At 44.6% G+C, this 12,069-nt stretch overlaps 1 protein-coding gene across 6 annotated transcripts; it reads left to right on the forward strand.

The window, feature by feature from the left end:
* The first annotated feature begins 549 nt into the window (after positions 1 to 549).
* Positions 550 to 11,655, forward strand: LOC108765997 (arginine-glutamic acid dipeptide repeats protein). Of its 6 annotated transcripts, none has more exons than XM_018514993.1 (8): positions 550 to 901; positions 1,907 to 2,125; positions 4,754 to 5,113; positions 5,211 to 5,291; positions 6,427 to 10,021; positions 10,468 to 10,746; positions 11,288 to 11,483; positions 11,589 to 11,655. In XM_018514993.1, exons 2-8 carry the CDS (start codon positions 2,078 to 2,080, stop codon positions 11,653 to 11,655), a joined length of 4,626 nt encoding a protein of 1,541 aa, XP_018370495.1. In that variant the 5' UTR covers positions 550 to 901; positions 1,907 to 2,077. The 6 variants fall into 6 exon arrangements, with proteins under 6 accessions (XP_018370495.1, XP_018370498.1, XP_018370497.1 ...); XM_018514996.1 differs by having other exon boundaries at positions 4,772 to 5,113; XM_018514995.1 differs by having other exon boundaries at positions 1,989 to 2,125.
* Positions 11,656 to 12,069: the final 414 nt, after the last annotated feature.

Genomic DNA, 12,069 nt, shown 5'->3' on the forward strand with positions numbered 1-12,069 from the left:
ATATTATTTCTCCGAGATTTCAATTTAGACAATTTAGACGCTCAAAGGAGACGTAAAACAAATATAGGCCGTGTTCGTTTTGGCGTTCATAACGTTTTAAGCGTCGTTTCATCCTTGTTGTTTAGTAAATATTAAACAAGGACAATTGATACTCACAACCGCTGAAAGCGGCAAAGCGAATGCAGCCATAAACGCACTGAAAATTCAAATCGAACCTACCTCGGTTTTTCAAAATTCCGACTGTCATGTGGATGCACCTTAAACGCTTAATGCGCGTAAGCGAATAAACCGAACGTAGCTGTAACAATTTCCAATTTGGCGTCCTATGCCGCGCATTTCATTGGTCAACACGCATTAGCCAACGTAGCAATAATCTCGACATAAAATTCATCCGGAAAACCTTATATAAGATCTTAAATAAAGATCAAAGGTATCTCAAACGAGCTTTATAAACGATCGAACGGATGCGAAGCGAGATAATAATAAGCAGAGCAAGCTACAATATGCTTTCCGAGGTCGGAATCGAAATTTGAACTTCAAAGTCGCGGGCGGAATCGGCACTGGTTCTCGAGTACGACCAGTCGCGTCGCTACTGTGCGCCGCACTATGGCCGTCGTGCTCGGGTGTTGTGGATACTGAACTTGGGCAGGAGGTACGTAAAGAATCGCGGCAGCCGTCGTCGTCGTCGTCGTCGTCGCCGCCTCCGCCAAGTGGGGCCTTTCCTCGCGTGGAGTCGCACCAGCCCTCCGCACTCGTCCGACCGCGCTCGCGCGCGCGTTGGCCGGCCTGCAATCATCGCACGGAGCGCGCGAGGTGCGAGGCGCGATCATCCTCGAGGGAACGATGACGCGTGCACATCGCTGAGGGAGGCTGCCGCCGGAGCGCGGGGACGACAGCACGGGTGAGTTCGCGGAGTCAACCCGGAGGTTTCCCCGCGGGGCCACCTGGGGCCACCGCGTCGTGTGTATACGTGTGGACGCGACGCGACAATCGCGTCGAGTCGATCCGATCTCGATCGCGCGTGACAATTTTCGCGAGCGTGCGCGCGCGCGCGTGCGTGCGTTCGCTCGCTCGCTCGTTCACGCGACGCATTCACGAGGAATTTTTCACACCTCCGCCGCGAGAAATTCGAAATCCGCGATCGAGAATCACGACTTTGACCGTCGCGATCGTCCTCCTCGTCGAAGGCGTTCGAGCTTGCGCGCTTATTAATTAGCCTGTTTGCCGCTTTCACCGTGACTCAAGACCACGAAGGAGAGAGAAAGAAAGAGCATGTGTGTGCGCGTGTCAGTGTGTGAGAGAAAGAGAAAGAGAGAGAGAAAGAGAAACATAATGTGAGACGTGTAGGCAGTAAAATTCTTTGAATTATATATTATATAATTCAATATGTATAAAATAATCGTGTTTAATGTACATATAATTGAATTATATATTATATAACAGATTACACTGACTGATCTTCTATTTTTGTAAATTACTTTATATATTAGTGATCTAGAAATATGTCTATCGCGATTTATTTCTTGTTATTCATTTCAGTTTGTAGACTTTAAGAAGGAATCGGTTGGGGTAGATATGTTGCATTTGTGCTTTGCATCAAGAAATTTTTATTTCATTTCGAGCATATCTGTAACTTAAACTAATGTTTGTAACTTATACTGGAATTTTATCGACACCCGACTCGAGGATATTCATCAACACGTACAATAGATTCCTAGATATTGAGCGTGACAGTTTTGGAACGATAACCGCTTTCCGTATGTTTTCATTTGATACCAGCAAATCAGTAGTATGCAAATACGCTAGGTTTACACTAAGGCTGTAAAAAATTATCAAGAGTTCCATTACATTATCTCTGTAAATAAGGCGCCAATGCATACATGTAGTTTTCTTATCTTTTACAAAGATACCGAGGCGAGCATGTTAGCAGTATATGTTTTTGCCATATCGTCTTTCAATCATATTGATGGCATAACTATACGGTTCAGGGGGTGGATGATAGGAATTTACTGAAAATCCAAGATCAAAGCCATTCAAAACGCTGGAGAAAGACGGAGGAGCTTCGGAGGAGGGGGAGATGTCTGCTGGCACCCAGGGCGAGATTCGGGTTGGCCCTTCTCATCAGGTTTGCCATATATATCTTGAAAAACTTTCTTGCTAATTAACTGTTTTGCACAATGTGCCTATCTCGAGGCTTGCTATTAGTATAAACATTTGTAGCAAGGTAAAGGGCGTGTGTGGATACAATCTCGAATCATCATTCTCCCCACATTAATCGATCATTGTTACGTAATTATTTTATATGTATAATTATTACAATTTTATGAGTGCTTTCCATTTTGTGACTCAAGTCGACACAAACGTTCTATTTTCTTTGTTATTCCAGTGAGTAATAAAGCTAGAACGATACTTGTGATGATTTATGTCACCGAATGAAAAGCATCTCATGTGTGGATTGAAAGTCTTTTGTGTCTTATTACAAAGGCTGATAGTATAGAGTCTTGCATAACGCATAATCCGTAAGAAAATAAACCATTACCAAACTTATGTCCGTTTCCATCAATGTAGATTAGCTTTAATCTCGTCTCAACTTAAGTCTTCATTTTTTTCTAATCTTTGGAACTGGAAAAAGATAAAGAGCAAGTTGAACCGAGATTAAAGATAAGGTCTGTTCTTTTTCAAAGAATTCCGAAGTAGTTCTCAACTAGTGTAATGAGTTAGAGTGAAACAAACTATAGTTATCTCACTCTAACTTATTACACCAGTGTACATCAGTTCAGAACTTGGAGTGGAAAAAAATAGCTCTTTAATCTATATCTATGGAAATAAGCATTAAAGTCCTTCATTTCTTTCTTTTTTATGAAATGAAAGACTCTGATCGGTTGATCTTACATGTTACGTATCGTAACACATGCTAATCTGCATAATCCATGCTGGATTAAGTGATTTTGGAATCACTAGTTGTCTTGAAAATAATATACAATTATAATATACAATTATGAGAAAAGCTATTCATGCACCTACATTAGAGAGATAATTGCGTTCCTTATTGCATCAAGCAAAATGTAATTCTCCAGTTTTAAAGAGTGATACAGGTTGTTTCTTGAACAAAGAAAATGAAAGATTATGGGGATCTTCACACGCTCTTTACATCAATGAATCAGATAAATGTAAACAAATGTAAAAAGAACTGCACGTTCGCGCGTATACGTGGCATACGTGTGTATGTGCGTACACATGTTTAAGCAGATACGCACGCGCGTACGGATAGTTCGAAAAGTAATGCAGAAAATTGTACTCTGCGGAGGAACATTACGTAAATATATACTAATCTGAAAAGTATGAAGTACGCGGATCAGTCTTAAAGTTTCTCAACAATAAGACCGATAAGGTATGTACCCGGGATCGGCATATACTCCATACAGAAAACTTCCATTTCTTTCTCATCGCACGCTATCTCCGAATATTTCCTGCGACAGTAAATGTCACGTGTTTAATGTAAATCCGAGGATATTCTCGTGAGGGGACACTTTATGGTAATCGGGGAACGTTTAAGCCGCGAAAGACATATCGATACGTTTAAGTGGCAGTTTTATGTAAAACTTTTTAAAAATTATTACCAAGATAAGATCGGACTCTCACGCATTCCGGTTCCCATCCGATGGTTCAACTAACGCATCACGCATTAAAGAGCTTCGAATGTTTCAGGTGTAGACCTCGTCTCGTCTGCAATACATGAAATGTATTCGTTAAGCTCTCCTGCGATACTTGTTGTATCACACGAACGATCGCCGTGCTCGGCGAATAAGCCGGCGGAAAGTCTTTCTTTGCAAGCGGCACAACGCGCGGTGCGTGAAATACATACTTGGGAGCCGATGCATAAAGGTGGTTTAATTGCAGTTTATTTGAGCATGAGATGACACTTTCTTAATTTGGAGTGGTTTTCAGTCACGGTGAAATAATTGATCGAAGCGGATCAACTCGCGCCTTCGCACTATTTATATACCCGTTGGCATACAACAATTATTCGCGATTGCTTACTTGAACCATCTGTGAGCACGAGCGTTTGTACGAACTGTCCCGAGACCTAGCGAAGTCACCTTTCACTTCGAATGCTTCTTAATGTGCAGGATATCCCAGATATGAGAGATATACTTGAAGCGATATCAAATTAAAATCATCGTCAAACGTGCGAAGATGTGAAGCTTTGTTTTCATTCGTTACTTGATGTTTTGCATCTGTGATTAATAAGCAGCTTGTATACTAATTTTTTTCTTCCTCTTTTTATATACATTTTGCAAACACATTATATACGCCGCGAATCATGACTTTGTAAAACGATACATTATGTAACTTATATACTTTTTGCATTAAATGCAGATTGTAACTTCTATTTTTAATCATTAGAGACAGTTCAGCCGATTATCGCGTTAATGAAGTGCGAGCGTTTGCTTGCGAATGTCTGTTTCGCGTGCATTTTTAGAAACAAAAAGAAAAGGGAGATTATAAATTAAGATATAGTTTTTTTTATTCGTTTATAAAATACTGAAAGAGAAAGTCGACTGAGAAAAAATGTGTAGCTTCATTATCGGTACCTTTCTACGTAAAGAATAAAAAAAAAAGAAAGGATTGGGACGTAGAGAGCGATTAGTTAGCCCGTGTTGAAAAGGCAAGCCGATATGTGACATTTAACTAACTCGCTTTGGCATCATTGGTGCTAACCGCGCGCAATCCCGAATTTTGGGATTTACAGGAGTTGGTTTCTTGTCAGGCCCGTTTGCCTGAGTATCGGCCGGGTATACCCCCCGGAGAGCTGCCACCCGATCCAGAATTCTCCAAGGAGCGCGAGGAGCTAAAATGGGTACCAGCCATGGCGTTGGACGGGGATCTGCTCATGTACTTGAGGGCGGCCCGTTCAATGGCCGCGTTCGCCGGTATGTGTGACGGCGGTTCTCCAGATGATGGTTGCGTGGCTGCCTCTCGAGACGACACTACCATCAACGCATTGGACACCCTTCACAGTTCTGGCTATGATCCCGGTAGGGCGCTCCAGGCACTCGTCAAATGTCCTATACCGAAAAGCGTCGACAAGAAGTGGTCCGAGGACGAAACTGTACGTGCTCACTTCGTTCTGTTATTGTCAACATTATTTACTGACCGCAAGGAAAGTTTTCTAATAGACAGATTTTCTTTCTTTTCGTTGCTCATAGAAGCGATTCGTCAAGGGTTTGCGGCAGTTTGGAAAGAATTTTGCACGCATTAGGAAGGATCTTCTGCCTCACAAGGACACGGTAAAGATTTTATTTTTTATAGACAGTTTGCTCTTCTTACCTGTCTGTTAAGGTTGCTGTAAGTTTGATCTTTTTTGTTATCTTTTTTTCTCTTTACGTTTAAATTAATTAATTCAATTGTTTGAAATTTAAATTAATTAATGTAATTGTTTGAGATTTAAAAAATTGATAACTGTAGAAAATACGTGATTACATTACAAATTCTAGTAAAAATAATACAATAACTTATAATGCAACAAACGAATAGTTTTAAAATATTTTATTTTTAAAGTATTTGTCTTTATAATCTATATACTTTTACATTCGGTAGAACCAATTGTTGGAGCATTCATCTACTGTTTTAAAAATACCCATATTCCGATATACGCTGCTAATTAATCTACGGTATACATTACGTATACTAAAGATTTTCAGTACTGGCAGTATATCTTGGAACCGTCTTAGACATCATTTGTTTATATGTCCAGATCATCTCTGGCTGCTTTGAAACTCAATCCACATATTTTATCTTCGATTGTAAATAAAAAGATGTCGCGCAATGCTTAATCAGGATTGTAGGGCGAATGACTCATTGCTTTTACGCCTGAGTTAGTTAAAAACGAGTAGTGCTGCAGTGTTAAAGATTTCGTTGTTATAGAGAATAAAAATCCGACTACATGAATTTATTGAATACAAAAGATTATAGTAGCAAATATTCTGAAAAACGATATATATATATAAAATGAAAATATTTTTTATAAATCATTTCTTATTTATATACTTTTACAAAAACTGTCAGTATAATTTACGTATAACTGAATGTATTATTATTCAAAGATTGTCGTTCTAAAAGTTTGTAATTCCTATTTGAAATAAAATTGATAGATACAATTTTTTTTCATATTAAAATTTTGAATATTAAAAAGCAACAGGATTATTCTAATTAATAAACATCACTTCATATAAGCAATTTTTGTTTTTTTAATTTAGTTACAAATAAGAGAAAATCTTTTGAATTCAATAGATTTGTCATGCTGAGAGAAAGTTACGATTTACAATATAAAGAAATGTCTACTATTATACCATGTGTCACTAATTTCGACGTAAAGAAGTGTCTACTATTGTACCATGTGTCACTAATAAATTTTTTACACAGCCGGAGCTCGTCGAATTCTATTACTTATGGAAGAAAACACCAGGCGCAAATAACAATCGGCCACATCGGCGGCGTAGGCAAAGCTCTTTGCGGCGAATCCGCAATACACGCAACTCACGCGCCGGCACGCCTAAAGAGGAAGTACCTACGCCAACTAAGGACGCACAGCCAACGGCCAACATTAGTGCGAAGGAGGCCGTGTCTGAGGCTGAGACTGTGCCGGTCGGCACTCCAGCCAGTCACAATCCCGGTGGTGAGATCAGTTCTGTGACCGAGGACGATAATTCGGAAGAAGACAGTGACTCGCGTGATACCAACACGAACGGCACGGCACATTCGTGCCAACACTGCTTCTCCACCAACTCGAAGGACTATCAGGTAGCCGGCAAGGATCGATTATTACTCTGTGCAGAATGTCGATCACATCTAAAGAAAACCGGGGAACTCCCACCCGCGCCGCCTTATCTGTTCCGCCCGGTGCCCGCGGAATCGCCTGAGAGTCCTGGTAGAATGCGCACGCGGAACAAAGCAAAGGAGACACCAAGACCAGCGAGACCGCGACGAACTGGTGGCACAGATACGCCTGATCAGGAAAAGCAGCAGCAACAGCAGCAACAACAGACGCCCGATAAGAGTAAAAAGAAATCTGGCAAAACGGATACGCCCAAGAAGGGTCAGAAACGCTCAGGTCAGGTAGACGACGCCTGCAACGACGAGGACAAAGACGCACAGAAGCGAAAGCGCGGCGGCGGCGAACGGCCCGACAGTCCGTCCGAATCTCTCACTACCGACAGCAATTCCCTGATGGATGAGCCGGAGAGGGAAACGGAGGGCGACGCAAACGAGAATCAACCGACGCCGCCAACGGTCGCCGGTGTAGCAGGTACGGAAGAGCCCGTGAGTAGTCCGGCCGTCACGACGCCCGAGGAGCCATCCGAGCCGACGCCGGTGTCAACCCCGGTACCAGCCGTGATACAGAGTCTGCCGATATCGGTACCAGTGATACACAGTTTGGAGAAGAAGCCATCTGGCTTGCTTGATCAAGAACCAGTAGATCAAAGCAAGATGATGGATCAAACAGAAGACGTGCCGTTAGCCATGAATCAACCGTTGAAGTTGGAACCGATGCCGATCGAATCGACGATGTCGCCAACGATGTTCAACGAAGAAATAGGTAAGGAGCCCGAACCGACTCAGCTGAATCTGAGCACGTCTGCGCAGGTCGGAGCTGGATCCAATGATGCGAGTTCGGCGGCTACGGCTCGTAACTTGTCGCAAACTATACCTGGTATTATAACTAGCGTGGGCTCACAGGCAACTATGCCAAACTCGCAAATCCCAGTGATATCGCCCAGTCAACAACAAAGTGGTGCTGGCGTTGGTGTGCTGCCGACAAGTCTAAGTATGCAATATGTACAACCACCACCGCCGCCGTTACCGGTGCAGAACGTGCCACAGAACCTATCGCAAAGCATACCACCGCAGATAGCACCAAATAGCGTTCCACCCAGCGCGCAGAATATGGGACCAACGAATCTTCGTAGTCATGTGACCGAGAGTTTACAAAGTTCTGCGCAAACGTTGCCACAGAACATGACGGGACCACCGCCGTTGAACCTCAACATTTCACAGAGTGTATCGGCTGGTATCGGTGGCCCAATCGGCCAGATGTCGTCAATGCCGAGTCCGCCGTCACAGCCGCTTGGCTTGACGGTGATGTCGTCCGATAATAGAAACGCCGAGAGAATGGCAGACGAGAGACTGTCGGTAAGTGAACGGACTCGAGATAGCAGAGTTTCCGACTCTCGCATGGTGCCAGAACGTATTCCGGAACGGACGAGCGAGAATAACGAACCGGAACGATCGGAGCCAAGTAGTTTGTTCCAACCAATACAGCCCAGCGGAATGTTGCCAATGGAAAAGCCCGTGGGTATCTACAATCTAGCCGGAACGCCACCGATGGAGCCACAGAATTTAAAGATCAAGCAGGAGATTATACCACCGGAACCGGATCCTTTGCAAAGTTTAAAAGAGGTCAAGGTACCGGGCTTCCAAAGCTCCTCTTTCCCTGGTCCGAGCCTGGACAACATAAAAAAGGATCCGGACGGCATAAGCAAACCGCCGACACCAAGCAAACACTCTATAGCGCCGACGAGTCAGATACCATCGATACAGCCGGTCGCGGCGTCGCCGACGGCTACGCCAACACCAACTCCGAGTCTACCACCACCGCCCAGTTCAATCCCACAACCAGTAATGCATCCCGCTCAGCAACCGAGTCCGCACATGGCACATCCCTTCCATCCACATCATCCGCTGATGCATCATTCGCTATTCACCGCCATGCATCCGTATCATCCTCATGCCTATCCAGGATACGCGCCAGTGGGAGGATACCCGTCCTTCACGCCATATCCTTACGGCCCAGTACCTCATGCCATTCCACCACCCTCGCCACAGCGTAGCCAAGAAACCAACAGCGCCATGATGACAGCGCATCATGCTAGCACTAGCTCGAGCGTCGCAAGCAGAGAGGAAGGCGAGAACTTGATTGCGAGTCATCACCATTCATCCAGTATGCATCAGCAGCCAACCAATTTACATCACGACAAACTGCTGACTATCTCCTCTCACAGTTCCCACAGCCATTCCTCGTCGCATAGCTCACATAGTAGTCAACGCAAATCGTCGCTTGTCTCAGCTACGTGCCTGACGTCATCCAGTTCCGCACACCATCATCATCGTCCACCACAATCGCAGCAACCACAGGTTGTTCAAGAGCCAAAGATCGAGCAAGACTTGGACCCGGAACCGGAGGATCCCATTAGTCCACGTGGACCATCGCCGGAGCCGCGTATCGAGGATTCCGAGTGCCACCGATCGCAATCAGCGATTTTCCTGAGGCATTGGAATCGCGGTGAGAATAACTCGTGTACGCGCACCGACCTGATGTTCAAACCCGTACCAGATTCGAAACTTGCGCGGAAACGCGAGGAACGCTCGCGGAAGCAAGCGGAGCGGGAACGAGAAGAGCGCGATCGCGCCGCCGCTGCGGCGCAACAGGCCCGAAAGATGACGACACCCGAGAAACAGCCCGAGGCGTGTAAACCGCCAAGTCGTGGTCCTCTCGAACCTGTCGTTTCACCTTACGACCGTTATGCCGCTCGTCCTGGTTCCTATGCAGATACTCCAGCACTCAGACAACTATCCGAATACGCTAGGCCGCACGCCGCCTTCTCCCCCGCCAGACATCCGGCACCACCCGACCCGATGCTGCACTATATTTACGGGCGTGAAGCTGCGGCGCAGCGGTTAGAATTGGAGCATCTAGAACGTGAGAAGAGGGAACGCGAGATACGTGAGCTACGCGAGAGAGAGTTAAACGATCGGTTGAAGGAAGAGCTGTTCAAGGGCACACCCAGACCGATGCCAGCGCCTCCAGTCGATCCCCATTGGCTGGAGATACATCGTCGATATGCTGCCGCCGGTCTGGCACCAGGTCCTTCTGGACCGCCTCAAGCCTTACACCAATTTGGCCTCTACGGAGCTCCACCAGGTCCGAGTCAACTCGAGAGAGAACGACTCGAACGGCTAGGTAATTGTTGACAAAGCTAATATTTGATATCTCGGCAGTAGAGATAGAGACTCGTCAATTAATATTCGTTCGACCGTATCACTTGTACTTTTCAAAATTCGAATTGACTTAAGAATATAGCCTAAAGGCTGATGTAATAGAAAGAACTCGGGTAGGCCGGGGAAAAAGAATAATTAGATCAAGAGCGCCAAGAGCTTTGAGGGATGCGACGTAGGTAGACTAATTGTTAAAAATTAATGGCCGATTTCTTCAGCGCCAGTTAACTCTGTTCATATAATAGCTAACCTTGGCTCTCTATATTACAATTAGCGGTATACATTTGAAAGGAGTGGTTCCTTCCTCTCTCTCAGATAATTTTATCCGAGTTAGCTGGAGATGAAGAAATCGGGCATGAGAATCGTATCTGTGATCTTCGAGTTATGTGATCGAAGCGCTGTCGCGTTTAGGGATTCCGACTGCAGCCGGCGGGGGGCCAGCGGGTGGAGCGGCTGGCCATCCCGTGGCGGCTCATCACCACGGCCAGCTGGAAGAACGGCTGGCTCTGGCCGCTGACCCGATGGTCCGATTGCAAATGGCTGGCATCTCGCCCGAATATCATGCTCACACTCACGCGCATACGCATGCGCATACGCACTTGCACTTACATCCGGGACAGCAACAGGCCCAGCAACAGGCTCAGCAACAGCAGGAAGCCGCTGCGGCTGCGGCTGGGTTTCCTCTGCCGGGTAGGTCCTAACACAACCAGGATGTTTCTTCTAAAGCTTCCTGAAGAGCTTCTCCTTTAAGAAAACGCCGCTCTTGCTTATTCCTCGTCGTTCGGCAGCCCGTGTGTTTCTCATTGATCGTCCTACGTTACCTATACTTGCCTAGGTCTAGGTCAAGACGATCCTTTTTTTCCCGTACCGTTAATCGTCAGCACGCCTGCGATTTTCCAGTTGCTCGACTCTGATCTCTGGCTAGTCGCTTATCACCGTCGCAGGTGCAAGTGCGAGTGAGTGTTGTCGAGGAATAGGCGCGAGTGTGCATGTGCGTGTGCTTGAAGATGACTAGTAACACTTTGGGAACGTAGCTTAAGGGTTTATTGTTAAATTCTGCGCGCGGTTTTCTCTATCTTTACAAATTACGAGAAATACGCTTTTGCTAAGCACGAGTACTCTTTCAAAATGGATATCGTACGCGCGACAATTAAACAATACGAATTAGTAATGTTCTTTTGAATTCATTTCCTTTTTTTTTAATAACATACATGATGATGTTCGTCCACAGCTGCGGCCGGCGCTAATTACCCTCGTCCCGGTTTAATGCCACGCGATCCTGCCTTAGCACTTCATCCGGCGGAACTCCTCGGAAGACCCTACGCGGATATGGCAGCGCATCACGAACAACTACAACGGCATCTCATGATGGAGCGTGACCGATTCCCTCCGCATTCTATTATAGCTCATCACGAGGAATACATAAGGTTCGTCCCTTGAAATCTATCACTATCATAACTTGTCTGACTTGTTGCATAATGTTATGACTTAAGGCAGCATTAGTACCCGGACTAACGAAGGGTATTTTTTAGACAACAGCGTGAGCGCGAGCTTAAAGTTCGCGCACTGGAAGAAGCCGCACGTGGATCGCGTCAATAAACACATTTTTATTTATATATATGTATATATGTACTATATATTATATATATATAGCCTTGATCGTTTAGGCGCGATATATACATATGTATATTCGCGTATATTAAACGTATCTATATATATATGTGTATATTATATATATATATATATATATATGTATACATACATATATACATTTGAGCGTTACTTCGGCGCATCGACGATTTCTGAAAAATCGGAATATTTCTGTAATCTATTATCTAAGAAATTATTTTTATGATCTATCAGATCAATGTAAACAGGAATATTATATATATATATATATACATATATATACATATATATATATATATATACATACGCGGCGAATATTGTAATTGTAATTGTTTCGCTAGTGTAAATAGTACAAGATATTTTAGCCCCAGCGCTATATCATCG

Source organism: Trachymyrmex cornetzi, unplaced genomic scaffold, assembly GCF_001594075.2.
Source record: "Trachymyrmex cornetzi isolate Tcor2-1 unplaced genomic scaffold, Tcor1.1 scaffold56, whole genome shotgun sequence".
Classification (NCBI taxonomy): Eukaryota; Metazoa; Arthropoda; class Insecta; order Hymenoptera; family Formicidae; genus Trachymyrmex; species Trachymyrmex cornetzi.